The 24,253-nt window shown below is 37.3% G+C and overlaps 1 protein-coding gene across 1 annotated transcript in view; it reads right to left on the bottom strand.

The window, feature by feature from the left end:
* LOC145666770 (salivary endonuclease-like) overlaps positions 1–23,562 on the bottom strand; it is a 71,567-nt gene extending 48,005 nt beyond the window's left edge. Inside the window, exons 1-2 of the mRNA XM_081734323.1 lie at positions 23,538–23,562; positions 6,225–6,346 (exon numbers count right to left, since the gene is read on the bottom strand). Coding sequence (XP_081590449.1) covers positions 6,225–6,303 — 79 coding nt within the window. The 5' untranslated portion in view covers positions 6,304–6,346; positions 23,538–23,562. The remainder of the gene's footprint in view (positions 1–6,224; positions 6,347–23,537) is intronic.
* Positions 23,563–24,253: the final 691 nt, after the last annotated feature.

The raw sequence follows: 24,253 nt of genomic DNA, 5'->3' as shown, positions 1-24,253 counted from the left end.
ACGTACCGTTTGCAAGGTTGTTTTATTTTGAAGAGAATGATGTACGAACCATGATTCCTAGGATAAATAGGGATATCTCAGGAAATTTTTACCTGAGATCCTGCTTTATACGGGAATCTGGGGTGTTGTGTGGATATTATTTTTTGGTGGGCTTACTTTTGCACCTAGAAGATTGAAATTTAGCACAGGCATTCAGTCCACCTCTTAATATTTTTCACATTTGTTTCAGATCCCTGCGTTAAAACAGGAGGGTCCAGAGAGACAAAAGGGTTAAACAAAAGATTATTTTTTAACTTCTTTTTGCGATTTTCCCCCCTCAGGCACATGATAAAGACATGTGAATGGTACCGTTTGAAAGTCTGTTCTATTCTGAAGAGAATGATGTACGAACCATGATGCTAGGATAAAGAGGGATGTCTCAGGAAAATTTTATATTTCATCTGGGCCATTGTGGGAATTTTCTTAGCTCCTTGTTAAATATTTTTTCCACCCTTAGTGTTCAAGATAGAAGCTTGACATTTTGTACACACATTCAGTACACCCCTTAGTATTTTTCAGTCGATCTTGAAATCTGTACATTAACACAGGGGGGTCTAGAGGGAATCGAATTAAAAAAAAAAAAACTTCAGAAAAATCCCGATTTCTCTCAAAATTTCCCGCCTTAAGAAATGTAGCCTAAATGGTACCGTTTAAAAGGCTGCTCTATTCTAAAGAGAATGAGGTACGAACCATGATCCTAGGATAAATAGGGATGATGTTGTAGCTGCTTGGCTGAAAATCTATAATTTACCTAAAAAAGCCATAATTTAAAAGGGTTAATAGACGAAAAGCGTATTACAAACCATAAATTACTTATGGAGGTCACTGGCAAAAGGATGATAGAAGGGAGGTCGAGATATAAAATAGCTTGAGAAACCCGGTGCTATCAGACAAGGATATAATTAATCCATTATTTGACATTGTTTTCTTCAAATTTTGCAAGAAATTTTGTTAAAATATTCTAAGAATTTATTCACGTGATTTCCAACGTTAAAGCAAACAATATAAGTATTTACTTCTATAGAGCATTATCATCTGATAGCGGGAACAGGGATAATTGGAAATCACATAAGGAAAAATCATATGGTTGGTTAGCGTCCTTTCGGCATCGGGGCTATATGAGACGTGAACTTACAGCTTGATGTTTGATGCGAACCACGTGAGCTTGCATTGGAAGTCTAACGCGGATCTCCCGCGTCAAAGACGCATACACAGGTAACGTTTATAAATTCTAGCCAAAAATAAAATAAAATTTAAAAAACAACATGGAAACAAATTTTAGAACTTGTGCCTGTTGCATTCACTTCAATTAGTTCTGAATTTGCCACCACCCCACAATGCTCCGACAGTGTGTTAGTTAACGCAATGCTGTTACTAACGCAACTAATTTCAACGGTAAACGTGTATCTATTGAAACGAAGGCCCTCTTTACTCGACTTACGCGGTCATTTATTCACATTTATCCACTCTTTTAAGATACCTGAACCGTTTTAAACCAAATTTGACATGGTGATTCGAGATTGTGCACTGAGTGTCGGAAGCGGTCGCATGTCCAGATTGGACATACCATTGAGGAATAATCACAGAATTTACATGATGTCCATAGACTTAACTCTGCAAAAGCACTTGATGTGCGAAATCTCATTGCAAACAATGAAAAATAGAATTTTCGACACTAGAAGTAGGGCGAAACCCTTTTCGTTTTGATCTGCGAACACAATTTTTCAAAGTCATTATGCTTTTCGCTGATATGTCAAATTCAGCTATTTGCATGTCGTGTTCATTCAAGAGAACAATTGATGCACTAAAAAAAATTCTATAAATTATAAATAAAGGTCGATCGCTTCGCTCCAAATTTGCAATTAATGCATACCTAGTAATACGCATATTTCAACGCTAATTCCTAATTATGCCCTACCGCTACGCTACCTTCGCTACTACAGTGCAATATTTAACAAGCTTTACCGCCAACCCACATGAATAGTACTATCATTAATATTCACTATTAAATGCATAAGGTTGTAAATACCAAAGATCTTATAGAATAAAGGATGTGCTTATACTGTAAATTCATTAATCCATTAGTCATAGCTTCGCCACGACTTCTTTGTTGTCTCACCTTATAATCAATGTTTCATAAGTTAAAGTTAGAAACTGCAATATTTTACGTGCTATTTATTGAAAATTAAGCAAACAATTGCAAATAAGCCCGATCATCGCGAAACTCATTGCAGTTAGTGACCCCGAGCTCGAAATGAAATGAAATGAAATCTTTGAGTTTTATGTCGCACGGTTATGCGGCCAAAGAAGAGGTGATAATGAGAAATGGTGGAATGAAGAAAGTGGGAGGAAACGGGAAGCGGGAGTGGGAGAACCCCGAGAAAACCCAGAGAAAACCCACGCACACGGTGCTTGTCCACCCACAAAGTTCACTTGGCGCGAGCTATGAAAGATCCCGAGCTCGAGTAAGCGTTAGTTCCACTGATAATAACGACTCCGAGCTCCATTAAAGCTAATGAATTCAAGCCCGAACAAAATTATTGCACACGAACCCAAGTGAGTCTAATGAGGATAGTGAGAGTTGAAGGAAGTCAACCAAAGCGTGAGCTTATTTGAGGCTATGAAGCCCGAGTCTGAATGAGCACGAGAACAAATAAAATTTGTGAACACGATCCCGAGCCTCTCTGAAAGCAGTGAGTCCGAACTCCATTGAAGGTAATGACTGGAAGCCCAAACGAAAAATGAAAATGAAATCTTTGAGTTTTACGTCCCACGGTTATGCCGGTTAGGCTAAAGGATACGGTCATGATGAGTAAGGAATGAAATAGTTGAATGAAGAAAGTGGGAGGAAACGGGAGAACCCCGAGGAAACCTACGCACACGGTGTTTGTCTACCACAAAGTTCATTTGGCGGGGGCTGGGATCAAACCCGGGACCTCAAGTACCAGAGGTGAAAGCTCTACTACTGAGCCACCGCGGCCCCCAAGCCCCAACGAAATTGAGCGTGAGCCCAAGTGAGTACAACCCCAATGAGGGTAGTGTGTTCTACAGCAAATGCAATTGAGTTTAGTGAAGGCGAACCGCACTGAAGGGTAGTATAGTAAGCTCAAGTCTAAATGAGCATGTGCCCGAAAGAAATTAGTGAGCGCGAGCTCCAAGATTCTAGTAACTATAAGCCTTAGTGAAGGATGTTAGCCCGAGTCCGAGTAAGCACGAGCTCAACAAGAATCGTAAGTTCAAGACCCACTGAAGATAATTAACACAAGCCCAAATGAGTGCAAGCCTCCTGGCGTCAGTAAGTACAAGCTCCATGGATGCTTATGATCCCGAGCCCAATTGAGGGAAGTGAGGTCAAACGCGAATGTGCACGCGTCCAATTCGAGCTGAAATAGGCGCGTGCTCGACGAAAATTAGTGAACGCGATCTCCAAGGAAGTTAGCAAATTTCCTTGCCTCATTGAAAAATATGAGTACGAGTGCTAACCTCATTGAAGAACGTGTGATCCTTCGAGTAAGTATGATCCTCGACGAGAATAGGGGCGCGAGCCACATTAATGTGTATGAGCCCGAGCCCAGTTGGGGGAAGTGAGGTCGAGTGCGAGTAAGCACGGGTTTAAATGAGATTAGTGAGCCCGAGCTCTACTGAATGTAGTAAGCCCAAGCTGAAATAGGCGCATGCCCGAAAGAAGTTAGGGCGGCAATCTCTAAGGAAGATAATCAGTGCGAGCCTCATTGAAGAATGTGAGTATGAACCTGAGTAAGCCCGAGCTTCATTGAAAGAGGCGAGCCCACATGAGTGTAAATCCCACTGACGTCATTAAGCACGAACCTATTGATGGTAGACGAGTATGAGCGCCCAGTTGAGATTAGAGAGCCCGAGCCCGAGCCTTACTGAGTGTAGTGAGTTCGAGCCCAAGTAAACGCGAATCTCAACGAAATTAGTGAGCGCGAGCTCCAAGGAGGCTAGTGATTGTGATCCTCATTGGAGGAGTGGGCTCGAACAAGGGAGATGAAACAACTGCCCGGAAGTAGGCCTGGAAGAAAAACTGGCTCCATTTAGTGCGCTCTTTAACATTTTCTACAAAACCTGAGTTTAGCAACATTCTTTGAAAGATAGTTGAACGGTAGAGAAATCATACTATACATTTACAGGTAAAGAACTATTTACTCTCAAACAGTGCTCTCCAACAATTATTTTTTCCTATAAAACGAAGACTAATGTGTTTTTTTTTTAAAAAAAAAATCCAAAATAAAGTTAAATGAAATTTGTACTTAACACCCCACGCATGTGCCCTTGAGGCTAAACGAGACAGATTGTTAATTTTTAAAACTGAATGATTATAAAGTAATTAATGTTATGAAAATGTGAGCAGAAAGAACAGGAGAACTCTGAGAAAGCCCATAGATATGATGTTCTCCTTCACATGGCCTGAGATCGAACCAGGGACCCACCGTAACAGAGATCAGTGCTCTACCAAAGCCACCATACCCCCACAAAATGATGCTTGTGTTCTCAGTTCAGAAGGCAGTAGGAACCTATTGCAAGAACTAACGTAGGTATATCATATGCACACCACATGAACATTTCTTGTAAAATAAATAAATAAACTGTACAAACAATAAGCGAGATAACAGAGGATATGCACAAAAGTAAAGCAATTTGAATGTTCGTTTAACAGAACTTTCATGTTGAGAACGATGTCACATTAACAACAAATTACTGCTGCCAATCGTGAATTATCATCGTTTTCTTTGAGCCATTACGTCACACCTTGTTATTTAACAAGTGACAGTATCACTGTATAGCACGTGAAGGAGTTTGGTTAGAATATTGAAATTGAATGGTATGCAACCAACCTGGCGTTTAGACACGATTGGGTTACATACTAGCAAGGGGCAATTCATCCATAATTTTCCGTCTATGAGAATACATGGGAGCTATATCTTCGGACCAACTGGATGGATCACTTCCATCAAGGATCTCGATTTCTAAATTCTCACTCTCTACATCCTGGCCAAAAATTTATGCTGGTCCATCAACTAAAGATATGCCACATTGACTTGATCCCTAGTCTTCCGTTGCAAGCGCTGCTATCGGCTGAAGGAATTCCACTCGCTTTCTCTCGCTTAGCAACAGCTGAACCCTTATTGGCTCAACGCGTGGGTGTGACGTGTGAGCTTTAGTTCGCATTTTTGCCACGGCTCAAGACATTTTGGCAGTACAATAGTAGTTCTTGAGATTTTAGGGGGACACGATGGATCACTGGTAGATCGCTTACCTCTGGTGCGTGGGATCCCTGGTTCGATCCCCGGTTCAAGGAAGTTTGTGGTGGACAACATCGTGTCCGTGTGTTTTCCCAGGGCACTCCCGTTTCCTCCCACATTCTCATTCCACCATTTTTCCACCATCATTTACTTGCCTTAATCATCCGTCTCCCTTAGCTTAACAGGCATAAACATGAGAAGTTAAACTGAAAGATTCCATTTCATTTTTTTCCTTGAGATTTTGTCTCTCTCGGACGGACATACGGACAGACAGGACAAATATATAAAATCAAGTTTTTTGTTGGTAAACCAAGTTTTTTTTAGAAAACATACCTAGGGAAATTCAATTAAATAAACAACATGTATCACCCTGTGTTGACGAGGATACTATTTTAAAAAATCAAGGTCGTGCGTTTTATTACGAAGTTTGTTAAGTTATAGGAGAAAAAGAGATAAGTTGCTGCCTTTACACTAATTGTGCATTCGCAAGAATACCTCTACTCATTTTACACAAAGATAACTTATAGTAAAAATATACAAAGGATGAATGGGCTTGAATTTTATAATAAGGTTTAAGAATATCTATATGTTTTTGCCTAGATGTTTATGCAACCCGTGACCCTTAAAAGTTCTGAGGTTTGCATATTAGTGTTACGTGAAACGCACATTAGCGAATAAATGAAATATGGATAGCCACCGTTAAAGTCACAATTCCCGTAAAGAAGTTAACGGATTGAAGAATTCGGCCGAGATAATCCTATTACGTACAACAAACAGAATTTTAAAAAATCCGCTTTCGCTCAATAGTTTTCATAATCCTTGTGAGGAGTAACGGACGGTTACACTGACCTACTAACATTACAATGATAAGGCCCACTAACATGATCTTAATAATTCAAAGTAAGCTATTATGGTACTCACCTGATCCGTCAACGAACAGTTGACCGTTGTAATAGAAGACACTGCACAGAGCAGCTAAAATTGCAAAAATCCACTTCATAGCAGTCCTAATTGCTACCCACAAAGTTGATGGATTCTCCTGTCTGTTACCGGCAAATAAAAACATTGAAGTATTTATATTATTATCTTTTGTCACCAATAAATAACACGGTTACTGGAACTCCTAACGGAAAGCTATTTCCGTTCTTTCGATAAGCTATGTTTTTTTATCCATAGCTGATAAGAATATTAAGGAAGCACTGTATTAGTCAGAGTGAGCTAAAGAATACATATGAACGCAAATAGCATCGTTAAGCTCATGCGAACATTGATCTTGCAAGCAAGAGCAAACACATAAGCAGTTATACTCACGGGTTGCGATCCAGGGGATTCAAAGGCATGTTGCTGATTGTTCCCATTTTTTCTCTCTCTGTGAAGATGTTTGAAAATTATGGAAGGGAAGTTCTTTTATAAAACAATTGACGCTCAGATTGCACTCACAAGGGAACCTTCCGAAAATGATAGTTGCAGTGAAAGATGTGGCCTATGCCAATTGAAAGAGCTGTAACAGAGATGTTCATTTCCAAAAAATTAGCTGCCCATAACAATAGATTCAAGAAATATAGGGGGTGAAAAATTCGGGAAACAGCAAGGTTGGACAAGGGGGGGGGGAAGTGCAAATTCCGCCAAAAAAAGGGGGGACACGGCAAAATACAATGCTGACAAGTGATGTATAGAAAGAGGCTTGCCACAATAGGGAACAAATGAGGGCCACCAGTGGGGTTAACAGTGTTGCCAATTGCAATGAAAAGTATGTGTTTTGCAAAGAGCACTACATGAAGTGAGTGCAATATTCAGTATCAGCCTGTCATGTAGAACATAAGATATGGGGTGTATAATCAGCGGTACAATTTAACAAAAGAGAATAGAAAAAACATAAGCACGAAAAATACGGAAAAGACGGAGTTGGCCATAATGCGCCACATTTGATCACGAGCTGTGCATATTAGGATGAACAAAACAAGAAGCACCGACTATGCAGGAAACCGACGTACCTAGAGTCGAAAAGAAAAACGAGTTCCAAAGTTGGCAACACTGGCCATGAAAATCCAGACAATTCTAATATAGTTAGGCCACTCGCTTCACAAAAAAAAGTTCCAGCAACAGGCATTAGTCTTCGGATCGTTTGTACATGCTCGTCCACATTGTACGTGCAATTGTTCGATGAGACAATGGTCCAAACTGAAGATACATTTGCAGTGAGTACAGCGGAATACTGCCAATCCGTCACACATGGTACAATGATCGCCTATGAATGTCTCGAAACAATACTCTAGAGGTGTCGGAACCTTTGGTGGTCTTTCTATCACATATCCACACCTGTAGAAAGCAAACATAATCAAAGACTTGATCTGCTGTGTGTTGCTGTCTGTAGTACTATCACCGCCTATATGATATATCCAGAGTATCCCACCTAACTCTGCAACTGAAATAATCTCAAAGCGAAAAAATGTGACACATCCAGTTGTGCAGGAATGTACCCATGTCAGCGGGCGACAAACTTCTGTGAGACGCAAGTGCCCCAAGTCCCCCATCATATTGTCCCAGGGGCCAACTTCAAAATTTCAAATAACACCATCGGTCGAGTTATATTTCTTTCGATAAATCTTGGAATATGCAACAACGCATATCAGAAATATTTACTATATGGGATTTCAAAATGGCCACCAAAAATATCTGCTCGGTGACAAGAACAACGTGATTTTTGGCGGCCATTTTGAAACCGGTGCTTCATATAGCAAATGTTTCTTATAGGCGGTGTTGTATCTATCCAGAGAAATATTATCCGCCCCTGTTCCCATTTGAAATGTTGCGGTTGACCCCTCGAGCCTTATGATGGGGGCCCTGGGGGACTTGCTTCTTACAAAGTTTTCTTGGCCCTCGACATGAGTACATTCCGGTACAATTGGATTTGTGACATCTCTTTTCGCTTCGCAGCAATTTGAGATCACAATGGTCGATGCCATGTTAAGAAACAACATATATTTGTGGCGGCCATTTTGAAAAACATGCTTCATATAGCAAATGATTCCTATAGATATTGTTACACATTCCATGATCTATCGAGAGAGGTACCACTCGGTCCCTGTTGCCATTTGAAAATTTGAAATTGGCTCCTGGGGCCCTATGATGGGGACCTCTGGGGGCACTTGCTTCTCACAGACTTTTATCGCCCCCTGACAGTGGTACATTCCTGCACAACTGGATCCGTCACATTTTTGTTCGTTTCGCAAATCTTTCAGGTCACAAAGTTTGGTGGGACACCCTGTATATTTCCACATACGACCCAACCATGACATAATGTTCACTACTTCTATTATCGGTTGTTGGCTCAACCCAACCATTTCATGTTCCCCGAATTGACATTGCCTCAATCACTCTAGCATTGATGCATTCCGAGTGATGCCTATTGCCGGAATTTTCTTTTCGTGAAGCGAGTGGCCTAACTATATTAGACTTGTCTGGATGTTCATGGCCAGTGTTGCCAACTTTGGAACTCGTTTTTCTTTTCGAATCTAGGTACGTCGGTTTCCTGCATAGTCGGTGCTTCTTGTTTTGTTCATCCTAATATGCACAGCTCGTGATCAAATGTGGCGCATTATGGCCAACTCCGTCTTTTCCGTATTTTTCGTGCTTCTGTATTTTCTATTCTCTTTTGTTAGATTGTACCACTGATTATACACCCCATATCTTATGTTCTACATGACAGGTTGACACTGAATATTGCACTCACTTCATGTAGTGCTCTTTGCAAAACATATACTTTTTATTGTAGTTGGCAACACTGTTAACCCCACTGGTGGCCCTCATTTGTTCCCTATTGTGGCAAGTCTCTTTCTATACATCACTTGTCAGCATTGTATTTTGCCTTGCCCTCCCTTTTTTTGCGGAATTTGCACCTTTCCCCCCTTGTCCACCTTCCTGTTGCCCGAACTTCCACCCCTTATATTTCTTGAACCTATTGCTATGGGCAGCTAATTTTTTGGAAATGAACATCTCTGTTACAGCTCTTTCAATTGGCATAGGCCATATCTTTCACTGCAACTATCATTTTCGGAAGGTTCCCTTGTCAGTAGCGGCTTTTGAGGGAAGTCATAGCGGCAAAAATGAAAATCCTATCGATAAGAGCTTAGAGAAACAAACCCATTTCAATGACTCAATTCTTGTATTAAAAATAGGCGAGTCATCTCCCAGCAATAAAACTCAAATTTTCAGCGATGAGACTTCCCTCAACAGCTGCCGTTGTTTTACAATAGTTTCTTGATTGGTTGTGATTTACGCCCTTTCGTAACAGTAACGATATGAAGGACGGAATCTACTATGAAAATGGAATCCAATTCATTAATCTAGTTCAAAAAAAGGACCAGGTTTTACGTTCTGTGCGCTACAGGAGATGAATAAATAATGAAAATACAGCTAACATCCGATTATTCTTGCTAAAAACAAGACGGCAAGAATAATCGGACATATTTATTGATTTGCCACGATAATAGTTTAGTATTAGAAAATATGTACAGTGTTTGTACTATAGATGTGTTTCAATTGTTGCTATTATAACACGTATGCTGCTAGTTCTCACATACTCGAAATTTCTTGTCGTTTTTAATTTTTGAACACTTTTACCAATATATATATATATATATATATATATATATATATATATATATATATATATATATATATATATATATATATATATATATATATATATATATATATATATATATATATATATATATATATATAAGAAATTCAGATGGTTTGAGATGGGATTGAACCAGGACCCCTCGTACTAGCCATGAATACTATACCACTGAGCCACCTCCGCGACGTATTTCCAATATTAATTGAACTTTCGATTATGCATTTCAAAAGCGAACGTTCTACCATGGGTAAAGTTGTAGAAAATTTCCACAAACTTGCTTTGAACTAACGTTTCTTTTCGGTATTAAAGTTATGTGAATTGTGTAACATTTATTGTGGTACAGACACCATACTACTCGTAGGTTCACGTCTCATTAAGCCTCGGTGCTGAAAAGTCATAGTAAGGTGCCGGTGCTACAAGGATTATAAGTGCTATTACTTTTATTATTATTATTATTATTATTATTATTATTATTATTATTATTATTATTATTATTATTATTATTATTATTATTATTATTATTATTATTTTAGTAGAGAGTGTAAGGCATGGGAACAGAGGATATTCCCTAAATTTAACACTATTCGTCTAACATCTTATCGAATCAGCCTATCACTTAAGCAGAACTGTAAAACAAAATTAATATTCAGGAAAAATATTAGAAGGTTTTGACGTTGTTTGTTGTTTTGTTTTCGAGACGGAGTGATTAAACACCAACCCTTTCTCTTCATTAAAACGTCCCACCAATTGACTCACTGCTCATCCATTCATTTATATTTAGACAGAATACACTGAATAGCGAGATATCACGTGTACAATTCATTACACGCGCGAGACATAAATAAGTAAACTTCATGTATATACATACATTAGTCACTGATGCCAACTTGGAACCTTATAAAATCCCATCTTTAAAGGCAGAAATTCCCACTTTGCTCTTAAATTTCCCACGCACTATACTAATTACAAAATTTAAAATTTATAAAATATGAAAATTGAAACTATGAGGGTGATTCAAAAAGTAATGCCACCAAGCCCACTACTTGGCCTATAGTACTGCAAACATTCTGAACTGTTTATTATTAATGTACTGATGTTTAAGCTATAGAATGTCACTTGTTTCACATTCCTATATCTTCTCGTTCCAAAGTAATGGAGCATTCCATGGCATCCAGTGGTGACGTTCGGTTGAAACGGCGAGCTGTCATTGAATTTCTGACTGCGGGAATTCAGATTTCTAACCTGACACCCTGAAGCAACTGCGGGCCAGATTAAGGGTCTAAACTTAAGAGTCTTCATCCCGGCGAAATTAAAATACCGCCAATTTTACAGTAATTATGTGATATCTTCAAATAGATAAAAGATAATCGAAATGTGGAAACAAGAGCGCCCTAGACAATATTATTTTACATGAGAAACCGTTATCACGACTCACTTATCTGCTTTCGATTTTGAAACCATTTTGAAAATCGGCATTTATTTTCGCGTTTCTAAACAGCTGAAAACGGAAAGCTACTAGGTGACTTGTGATAACGGTACGGGACGCAAAATAATATTGTCTAGGGCGCTCTTGTTCCATATTTCAATTATCTTTTATCTATTTGAAGATATCACATAATTACTGTAAAATTAGCGGTATTTTAATTTCGCCGGGATGAAGACTCTTAAGGATCACCTTAGGGTCAACGCTACAGTTGAAACGCGCAGGTTGAAGCAGCAGTTCAGCAACGGTGTTGTCAGCAACCACCACAATTGTACCGTGTTATGCAAAAGTGAACTAAGCGCCAAATTTTGAAAATCCACGTAAATGCGACGATTGGTTCCTGATAAGCATTAGAACGTTTTGCACAATCGAAAAGAGAGGAAAACCAACACCTTTCCAAAAAAAAGAAACATAATTTCACTTTAGATTACGGCTACCTTAACGCTGGACATCAACCTTTAAACGTAATTTTCTTAAAAGTATGAAATTGGCGCTTAGTTCGTTTTCGCATGACACGGTACAATTCTTCGCCGATGGCATGGAAAATCTTGTTTCGCGTTAGTGCAAGTGTGTTGCCCGAAATGGGAATTATGTTGAAAAATGATGCCACCATTTGTAGCTGATATTGCAAGCTTTCTACTGAAACCTGCAACAGTGCTATCTGTCAAACACAAATATAGATATCATCTTGGAGGCATTACTTTATGATTCACCTTCGTACTATACGCTACTTACTTTTTTTTTCGATATTTAAGTGAATTATTCGTAAATTCCGATCTTCTAAATTCCTAATAAGTATTTTACTTAATTAAAAGAGACTACTGAAATTGTTGATGAGAACAAACACATTTTGTTGTCAGAATTAAGTATCTTCATCACACTTTCGTACTACAGAGTTCTACTGAACGAAATGAAACAAGACAAACTTAATTATCCAGTTATTCCGTGTGGGATGTTGTAGAAATTGGCTGTTTCTCATGTGATAATTTATTTGGTCTAGGAATTAATTCGTGCGGGTGGACAAGAGATGGCGCAACGAACGGAGCGTCCCACAGTTCCGTGTATCCACACATGTGTTGCAAACCCCTGTCATCGCGTATCGTTCGTAGTATAGGGCAGTAAATTAAAGCGTCAACAACACCAGTTTGTAGTTAAGTGAACATGGCGCAATTTGTGCCTGATAAAGTGTTTTTGCGGGGTGTCCTGCTGCATTACTTTAACATGCAGAAAAGTGCGACTGAAAGTCATCGTATTTTGGTGGAAGTGTATGGTGACCATGCTCTAGCTGAGCGAACGTGTCAGAAGTGGTTTGCACGGTTTAGAAGTGGTGATTTCGGATTGGCAGACCAAGAGCGAGCTGGACAGCCAAAAAAATTTCAAGACGAAGAATTGACAGCATTGCTCGAGCAGGATTCGTGTCAAACGCAGGAACAACTTGCAGCAGCAGCATTAGGCGTTGATCAAACAACAGTCTCCAAACGCTTGAAAGCCATGGGAATGATTCAAAAGATGTCACATTGGGTTCCACATGAATTGAAAGACAGAGACGTTGAAAGACGAAAAACCATTTGCGAATTGCTGCTTCAACGACAGAGCAGAAAGGGGTTTCTGCATCGAATTATTACGGGTGATGAGAAGTGGATCCATTACGAAAACCCTAAACGAAAAAAGGCCTGGGTGAAACCAGGTGAACCAGGTCCATCACAACCAAAACGAGATATTCACTGTGCAAAGGTTATGCTGTGCATATGGTGGGATATGAAAGGTGTGGTGTACTATGAGCTGCTGCAACCGGGTGAAACTATGAATGGAGAACGTTATCGACGACAATTAATGCGTTTGAAGCAAGCTCTGGCCAGAACACGACCAGAATGGGAGAACAGACATGATAAACTTATTGTTCAACATGATAACGCTCGCCCACATGTCGCAAAACCGGTCAAAACCTATTTAGAAAATGTCGGATGGGAAGTTTTACCCCACCCGCCGTATTCACCAGACGTTGCTCCTTCGGACTACTACTTGTTCGATTGCATGAACAACGATTTGATTGGACAGCGGTTTACTTCTTCAGAAGATATCGAAACATGGGTCTCTGACTGGATCGCTTCCAAGGATGAGGACTTCTTTCGCCACGGAATCCGTACATTGCCTGACAGATGGGCGAAAGTGGTGGCTAGCGATGGACAATATTTTTCTTAAGGTATTTATGTATTTTGTGTTTGTACTACAGCTTCAATGTGTGCGTACCAACCGCACGAATTAATTCCTAGACCAAATACTTTCTTCCATTTATGATTTTTTTTTTTTAAACTCAAGACTACAATTTAAGTTTCGTGTTGTACTTTCAAATAACAAAACTTGACAATTAACACTGATTTCACGTTTATACAAGCGCCATTAGCCTACTTCCTGCTCGTAGGGACTTTTGTTGTCGTTGATAAAATAAACATATGATAAATCGCATATATGCTTCCAATTTTGACGAAAATTCCCTTTATCTCTATTTGAAAAATTAATGTTAAAAAAATCCCACAAAATGTTATTTTCCCCATAGGTTGGCATCATTGACATCAATTCGTTGTTGGAGAGAGCATATCATCTATCTTCTCTTTAAAACAAACAGAGGGTCTCGAGCTTTGACAAATCGTACCATCTGGCGTCAACGTTCGTGATAAACAAATGTATGAATGGGTTGAGTTACCCAGTGTGCTTGCATTTCTTTCACTTACTGTTGTCCGCAATACGAGAAATGTTTCTCCTCGAATTCTTGATGAGAGAGAAGAGAAACATGGCGAGACGAGACGAGACGAGACATTTCACTAGTCTCGTAGGCATCACTGAATTTATCTCAGTCTTAGATCTCAAACTGTTTTAGTGTTACATGATTCATAGTGTAAAAATATAAATTGACAAGTGATTGAACGAACAAAATGATGGGCATTTAGCAACTTTTAAGATACTTAACTCAGTACACAATTTTACTCCAATAATAAAAAACAACGTTTAAATGTTGTTATATCACATTCTTCATGGATCTCTCGTGAAGAATCTATTAACTTCTAGGTGAAATTAAGGAAGGAAATTAGAGTATAAATTTGAACATAAATTTATAAAACGAGACAAGACTAAAAAGAATTGCTCGAGGAACGAGACGAGAAAATCTTATTTCTGAACTCGTCTCGTTTCGTGGGCAACGTTATTTTCACTTAAAAAATTCTCCGTTCATATTTTTACTGTTAGTCTACATAGCACGAGCATAGAATAGCAATGTACTTACTACGAGGGTCACTACGAAAGTTTTGAGATGTGAAATAACTTACATGCTTAAAATCAATTTAACACTTACATTTTCTCAAAGTATTCACCATTTACACTGTACACACTTTTGCATTCTCGAAAACCACTTTTAAAAGCAGTGTTGACAGTTTTTTTAATTCAAGTGTTGAACGTTCATTCTCGTAAGCCACTACAGCTTCTTCAGGGCTGCAAAATCTCTTCCCACGCATGCGATCTTTGATCCTTGGGAACAGAAAAAAATCACATGGGGCCAGGCCAGGGCTATACGGCGGATGAGTCATAAGTTTGACCTCCGTAGATTCTAAAAACTGAATTGTGATGTTGGCCTTGTGTGCTAGGGATACGCACGAGTCGAGACATGTCTCGAATCTCGACTCGAATTCGAGTCGGGGTTCGAGTCGAGACACACTTTGTAAAATACGAGACGACTCGAGACAAACGTACTTCTCGACTCGAATATTCGAGTCGAGACAGCTCGTAAAAATCTCGACTCAACTCGAATGTCTCGAAAATCTTTCTATAATTTTTAATATTATTTTGAAGAAAGTACTCACTCAGAAACACTTGGCACGAGAATTTCGGAAACTGTAGGACTTGTCATGTGTTCGATGAGTGCTGTGGTGAGTGTCTTCAACAAGTGTCGAAACCAAGGGGAAACGACGTCCAAACGTCGAGGTGTTGGGCGCCCCCCACCTCATTACATATGTCGGACGTCGTAGGTTGGGCAGACTGGTAACGCAGGACAGCAGCGAACTGCGTCGGAACTAACATCAAAGTTTAATGCTGGGCAAAGTACAAGTGTGTCTGAACTAGTGTTGTAAAATTTCCGGAAATTTTGAACCTGTTGGTAAAAAAACGTTTTTTTAAATTTCTTTCCGAAATAATTGAAAAAATTGAAAAAGTAAAAAATGTTAGCATTAGGTTAAGTTTACTAGTAATGATATATTTTTTCAAACGCGTAAAAAAAAATAAGTCCAAAAATTTCAATATTGCGAATATTAAAAAATAGCACTCGAAAATCAAACTATTCCAGTTAATATCTATATATTAAAATACTAGATTTATGCGTATATGGTTGTTCCCATAAAAAAGTTTATATGTTTATCTCCAGTCCTTTCGGCAATGAGATCTTGAACCCACAAGTGCTAGAAGCGTGCCGTTTTCATTGGTCGATTCGAAATTTTGTGTAAATTGTCCAGTCCTAATTAACATTTTTTTAAAAAAAAAAAAGCATGGCCATTAGTTCTTTATTACATTTTTAGCGGTACACTGGAAGTACTGAAATTTTTGAAAAAGTAAAGCATCATACCCTACGAGTTATATATTCCAACATCATATAGTTGTATATAGGAGTTGTATATCTCTCAGGTGTTTGTTTCATGGCCAAATGATAAGAAAACGAAGGATAACCATTTCTCCAGTCTAAGATGTATCTTCATTGTTTGGAGAGTTTTTTTTTTTTAATTTTTTTTTTTTTGCCCAATGAACTCCGTATATCACTGACATAATTAATTGTGTGTGTAAGTTATTTACTTATTACATAATGAATGCAAAAAGAAAGAAGACACTGGTCATATATGAATTAGAAATTCCAACACAAGTGGGCTCAAATCTTGCAAACGGTGCGAGATATTGAAAGAAAAATCGAAAAAAAAAAATCCCTTTATGATACCCCTTGCCGATTTTTCTGAAGGCGTCCTTCACTTGTATCTGTAAAGGGACATGTACAGATATAAGGAATGACAAGGAGATTCATGCTCATATATGAATGATGAGCTGTGTAGAGAGCGCAGGTTCAGCTAGTTGAAAATTAATAATCTGCGCTTATTTCTCTTATGTCGTTTATTCGTGGATGTGCATTAATTACATAACTTTTACGGTTACGTACAAGCCTACCATCATGAAGTGTTACTGTTGCAACAAATAGGTCTCTTGAATGAAACTGAGATCTTAATATGCTCTTTGATCTGGTGAAGTTTTGTTAATTTTAACCAAATTACTTCTTACGAGAAAGAGCAGTAGGCAAATTTCACTAATACTCATGCACTAAAACATACTTGTATAATTACTATTATTTAATATTTTAATATAGACACTTATATAAACTTTAGGTACAAAATCCTGTATGTAAACAAATACATGTTTTCTAGTGCGACAGATTATCTATTACAACCAAAATGAAAGTGACTATGTTTCTAACTTAATAAGTCTTGAATCATCAGACCGACCTCGATAACATTTTCAACATAGATAAGGTTCGGGATGGATTTTATCATTTTACTTTAAAGTGCAACTTGAGGGAAGGGGAGAGGAGAAAATGACAGATATTAGTGTCGAATCCATAGTTTTCGGGGTTGCTGAAATGAACAGTGACACTTCCGGCCGTTTAAATCCAAATTCAGTCCCATTAGTACTCTAAGCGGGATGGTGACATGTAAAGATAATTGAAAATTACCGATATTAATGTCGAATTCATAGTTTTGGGGCTCCATAAGTCCGTTGGTGACAGTTTTGGTGCCTTTGGTGTTCAAAATGAAATCTATTCTTCCCATGCGAAGAACGGGTATTCTGCTAGTCTGTAATAATAACGAACGGAAGTTTCACATACTCAACCCTTTAATATATTTCTCGTTGCTCAAATTTCTCACGTGTGCCGTATATGTGTGTATGTGTAAATAAGATCCTCTCTCTTTTTGAGTTATTCGAAAAATACATAAAGAATAAAGAGGGATTTTACCAGAAATCAGAAAACTAATAAGTAGAATTAAAACCTGTTCTTTAAGTATTTTTGCCGTTAGCGAAATACATTGTATATACAGTAGGACGTCGATAATCCGAACGTCAAAAATCCAAACGCGGTCCCTACAAGCTTTCTTAACGTTAGCGATTAATAAACGTTGTGTGTCCGTCGACGTTGTGTGAAGTCAGTGTTTTTACAAAAGTACATTCATATGTAATTGTTTGTCATACATATTTTTATTTTTATTTTCTCTTAGGCCTATAAGTTTTAAGTGTGACGTACAAGATCAGTGTAATTTAGTGTACGAGCAGGTTCTTCAGAAACATTAAATGTAAGTAGCCTTACGTACGGTATTGTAGTTACTGTATGTACTGAATAACCACTGTACCGATAGAAGAACATACCGTACAGTATATGTAAGCCTAAATGGCATTTTCTTGGTCATTTTCGAAAATCCGAACAATTTGAAAATTCGAACTACCTGTGGTCCTAATTAGTTCGGATTTTCGACTTCCTACTGTATATGCTGCAGAAATGTTACAGCAAGTAAGGTTACTAGCATGAGGCCAAGAAATAGTTTTTAAACTATGTTTTCCTGTTTTTGCCAATATTTCCGTACAAATGATTTTTCTAGTGGATTCAAAATTTCCGGAAATTTTACATAAAACAAGGAAGATATCTCTATAAAATATATGTTTGATTTAACATATTAACTAAAATGATTCTGGCCTCGTTATTTTAACACTTCCTTGCCATCAAGGGGGAATTACATAAGATTGCTCAAGATAATTTTAATGCGTCTATACTAATTAAGCTAACTAGGATTATATTTTAGTTTGTTTTGTAGCCATAACTCCATTCTATCACGGTGCTAACTTTGAAGTGTTTGATTGAGTTGTGCACAAAATTTCCCTATTCTAGTACAAGAAACATAAGTACTCAATTATCTTAACTCTAAACTAGTAAATACAAAATAGTTTTAATTTCGAAAGCATAATATAATAAAATATTCGATAATTTCAATTTCACCCAAATTTTCCGTTTTTTCCAAGCTCGGGAAGACCGTAAAAAGGTGTTTTTTTAAAACCCAAAATTTCCGTTTGTTCCCAGGCCTTCACAACACTATTTTGAACACACAGTGCACCGAACACTCCTAACAATGGGCCTCCGCAGCCGACGACCCATTCATGTTCGAATGTTAACACCATGACATCGGCAACTACGACTGAAATGAACACGTGACCATCGCCACTGGACCTTGGCATATTGACAGAGCGTTGCATTGTCTGATGAATCCCAATACCTTCTTCATCATGACGATGGGAGTGTGCGAATCCGTCGTATTCCAACGGAACAGCTCCTTGACACCTGTACTACGGGACTGAGACAAGCTGGCTGCGGCTTAATTATTATCTGGGGAACATTCACGTGAGCATCCATGTGTCTAGTGGAGCTCGAGAAAGGCACCATAACGGCCGAGGCGTATCGCACACTGCTTGCAGACTACGTACACCCCTTCATGACGACCATGTTTCCTAACGGTAGTGGCATTTTTCGACAAGATAATGCACCATGTCACAAGTCCAGGAGTGTGATGGAGTGGTTCAGAAAGGCAAAAGTGAGTTCCAAGTGATGTGCAGGTCCCCCAACTCGCCGGTTCTGGGGGGGCACGGTGGCTCAGTGGTAGAGCGTTCACCTCTGGTGCTTGGGGTCCCGGGTTCGTTTCCAGCCTCCGCCAAGTGAACTTTGTGGTGGACAAACACCGTGCTCGTGGGTTTTCTCGGGGTTCTCCCGTTTCCTCCCACTTTCTTCATTCCACCATTTCACTCATCTCTCATAATCACCGTCTCCTTTAGCCTAACCGGCATAAGCGTGGGACGTAAAACTTAAAGATTTCATTTCGCCGGTTCTGAACCCAATCGAACACATCTGGGATGTGATTGAACGTGACGTCAGGGCGCATTGCCCCCTCCCCGGAATTTACGGGAATTAGGTGACTTGTGTGTGCATATGTGGTGTCAACTCTCTCCAGCGACCTACCAAGGATCATTGCGTGCATGCCAAGACGCGTCGCAGTTGTTATCCGTGCCAAAGGTCGACATACTGACAATTAGGTAGGTAATCATAATGGTCTGGTTGATGTGTGCGTATATTTTAACTCGTATATTTTGTCTCGACTCGAAAACGTAACACACCGCCTGTGTTAAACGCTAACACCGCGGGGTCTGTGTTGAATTAACACCGCATAGTGGTAGTCACGCTGGAAGTACTGCCGTGTTAAAATTGAGTTGAATTAACACAACCTTTTTTTATTGTGTAAAATCAAATGTTCATGCCACATCAATAATTTTCCTGTTAAACAAGTATAGTTTTATCAAGAAAGTGAACAAATGGATGATGAGTAGAAAGCTTTGGAGTGGATCCGGACCCGTGGCCCTCCCTGTGGGTGCGCCCCTGGTAACCAAAGTAGTTTTTCTTTCTTTCTTTTTTTAAAAGTACTAAATATGTTCAATTTGTTTATTTATTTTCAGTGAGATTTTCACTCAATAGCAATAACTTAGGGATACAATTGTACTCTCCATTATTCCCCTGTGCGCACGTCTAATACAACCTGGAAGTGTTTGTGATAAAAAACAATGCAGAAAACACATTATGCAGTATATAAATGTAAGATTTTAAAAATTCTTCTCTCTATTATTAAAGTTAAATAGAGACGACCACGCATAAATAATCTGACTGTCAAGAAAAAAAAAATGTTTGTGTTTACAATTTAGTGACATTCCCTAAACGAGCATAGCAAACTAAAGGGAAAAAATAACGTGAAAAACGAATTATATTGAAAATATAAAACAGACAAATGTTAAAGAATTAAATTATAATAATTATTATAAATTACCAAAATGTGTAGTCATTACTGCAGATAGAAACCTTTCTATTAACTACAGAAGGTGTAGGTATAATAATAATAATAATAATAATAATAATAATAATAATAATAATAATAATAATAATAATAATAATAATAATAATAATAATAATAATAATAATAATAATCCAAATCCGAATAAAATACTAAATTTTGAAATGAATACGAAAGTTTTAACCGAAAACGGAACTGTAAATCCTTAGAGATGTGAAGCTGTCAAAATGCAGATAATGAATTTATTTGATATAGGCACACACACTAATTTCTTTACTTTCAAATGATTCACCTGGTTGAAAACCTGCGACATTATCATATCACAAAAATTAAGTAATGAAATAATAATCCAATTTTAAATATTTATTGTATTGTTTAAATATCTAACTAAAGAATTTCATATTTCTGTTGAAAGAAACTTCCTCATTAAAAAAAAAAAAATGTGGACAAGAGCAATAGTCTTATCGAGAACCTATCAACAACAATAAAACAATAGATTGTTTTTCTCGCAACGAATTAATTAATTCTCTCAGAACAATAACATCGATAATCCTATTAAAATGCTACAAAACCAATATAAACGCATTAGTTCCAACTTCTAACTTATAATTTCAAACTTTTGATTTACGGTTATTTGTGATTTCACGTTTAAGAAAGACAAATATTTTAAAATATGTGTACTTCAAATAAATAATTTAAGTAGATCTTTTTCATAAAGTTTAGTTTTTAAAATTATTGTTCAAAGCCTTTGTATTTCAATAAGCCTTCTCCAAAATCAATGGAAACAAATTGTTCTCCCATCTTTGGAGTTCTTTCAAACTATATGTTTGAGGACGTTTATATGTTTGTGGCCAATCCTTTCGATAATGAGATCTCGGGAACTATGTAACGGTGTTCGAGTCCTAGTTCGGGGGCGGAAGTCGTAATACTGGGGGAACCAAATTTATAACAAGATAAATTTGATTTCCAGTCTTGATTTTGTAAATTAATTTGAATAATTTTATAAAAATTATGTTCGGGTTCGCCAAATAGTATTCATGAATATGCAAATTGTTTTTGCATATTTTACTCGCCGCCCTGGCAAGATATAACATGCCTAAAAAGCAGAAAACTGAAGATACGTGCGTTGATTCATGAAAGCCTGATTTACACCGCACGATGCTCGATTTTTATAATCCTATTTTCCCCATACGGTACTCCAGAGTGCTAGGAAAATAGGTGCGTAGTTAATTAGAAACATCTTTCAAAAGAATATTCACTTGCTGCATGGCTGAAATAAAATCACTATTGTAGTTGTATTGGGAAACAGCTGTACTGGGCGTCACTTCGCTAAGCAAATAAAATTGCTGCATAAATTAATTTAATTATCAGACTAAAAGAATTTATGTAAATGTAGAATGGAAAAATTTACTATAAATACTATTAACTGTATCTGTGAGGGTCAGCTCAGCTAGGTTCCCACTTGTTTCGAAATAATATAAGAAAATTCTCTAATTGGCCTAGAATAGGTTGGGAAATCTGAATTGTTTTCATAATGACAATTTAACAAAATTTAGGTAACAGTAATAAAATTTTAATTATCCAAACTTGCAATAAAATTTAAATTGAACAACAATAAAAAAAATGAAATGACATGATCATTTTAAGTTGAACTGAATTGAGACAAATGTCACTAAAATAAAATAAAGATGAAATATGGAATACGTTGACTGAAGAATCTGAAGGATTCTTATTTTCTTTATGTTGTTTAAAAATAGGTCTTAGGCAATACTTTCAAATTACAAAGATTTGAATTTAGTGAGCAGTTTACCTTTCTTTTGTAACTGTTTATTATATAAATTACAAACAATATTTTCTATTCTCCACTTTTTAAAGATCAATATTCTAGATATTCCAAAAAAATAAATGTACATGGTATTATTGTTTCATCTTTCTGATATAACCCTTTGTGTGTGATTTATTTAGTCCAGAAGACAATATTTTATTCATCAACCACAGAAGGAGAAAGTAATAAAAAAAAAGTATGCTTGAGAAATAGATCATTGACGAAGGTGGGAAAATTAGATGATTTTGAATGCTAGCAGGATGACTATTATTTAGATTAATTAAAGATGAAAAGATAGCGAAAGCTTTGATTTGAGCAGTGCACTGATTTGACTTTAACTGTCTACTTTAAATTGAAAATTCTCAACACATGTGTATAGATCTAAGATAATAATATCCAATAATAATAATAAAATACTTCGTAATATGAAAACAAACAAACATATATACTTGGACACATATACTAGATAGTCATATGATATATACACAATGATTACTAGAACACATATATAGATATCAGAGTTTATGCTTAACTTGGCCAATATTTCTTTCTAAATGTCGGTACCTTATATTTGTTTATATTACTTTGCGCAATATTTTACTTCATAATTATGAAGATCTGTCTGTGCGGCGTTTGCGCAGACAGATGTCTTTTTTTATGTTTAGTTGCTTATTTACGAGTTAATTTTGTCCTAATGATACTTTTCTCTACATGCTTAGGGCAAGAATTATACTATATGCCTTTCAATTTAGGTACACCCTGTTAATACAAATGAAAATACCTATATCTATCAAACAGATTACATTCGTCTTCTAACTGACAAATACGAGTTTTCTGGGTATGTACTTGGTAAATAAAAAAAAATCTTTTGATAGAAATACATGAAAACATAAAGATCATTCATCCAATTAATACTTGAATAGTAATGCTTTTCTGACACATTAATCTCGTCGTGTAATAACCTAACTTTTTATGTCACAAAATTTTCTACATATAATATCTTTAAATGAGCAAACAACGCTAACATTTAGAATATAAGGAGATAATTTTCAGAATCTAACACTAATTAGCTGTGTGAATATAAATGGTAAAATGACAAAAGTTAATCACAAATAAATTTTAAAATATAGATTTCAGTTATAGCTTCTTTAAAAAAATAATAATAAAAGATAACTGTTCAGTCCGTCAAGGCCGGATTACCACGATTCAATTCTCGTTTCGATATATTGATGAATTTGGCCAAGGTAAGAGGATGCGATCGCCCACGGTAATGTGGCAACAAATTCCAAATTGAAAATTTAATAAAAAGGTTTTGTCCTACCTTCCCGTCGATTCCCATGTTGAAGCTACCACTTTTATTCACCATGAAATGACCACTTACAACACTCAAGTTCCTGTGTTCATGTGACTGCAGCATCCCGTTCGACTCCCGAGATGTGTATGGTCACCAGCCGATCTCTGACACTCTCCTCCTTAGGCCTTTGGCTCTCTCTGGATGTTTAGGACGTCATCATCGGACTGAAGCATCCAAATTCCTCCTCATATCTAGGCGTCTCGGCGTCTCTTCCTAAGTTGTCTCGGTCAAAGTGATTATAGAAGTCCAATATTGGTGAATCCAACTGATACACTGATTAACAAATTATGTATCCGTAAACTGATTAACAAATAATGTATCCGTATATATGTTGATCACAATTATCACAATTGGTCACAGTCACAAATCAAATTTTCGTTGCACTCCCTTATAAGTCGATATAAATGCAAAATAGTGTATGATTGTAAGAACGTTCGGAATTTGATTTAATTGTATCAGTGTTTTTATGAGTGAACTCGTTGCGGCACTATGGGGTGTGTTAGCACTTCATTGTCTATAGTTGCTCAACACGATAAAAATAATTAATAAAGTGTGTGTGTGTGTGTGAGAGCTCTGTATACGTGTTGTCGGTGTCACTTCTCAAACTTAACTGCCCTTTCTTTTAGTATCTTGCAACCGTCTTTCTATTAAAAAAAATAACGTATGTTCTCCCAATTCCAGTT

This window comes from Thermobia domestica, chromosome 12, assembly GCF_964235325.1.
Source record: "Thermobia domestica chromosome 12, izTheDome1.hap1.1, whole genome shotgun sequence".
NCBI lineage: Eukaryota > Metazoa > Arthropoda > Insecta > Zygentoma > Lepismatidae > Thermobia > Thermobia domestica.
This window is presented reverse-complemented; position numbering and strand designations above follow the sequence as displayed.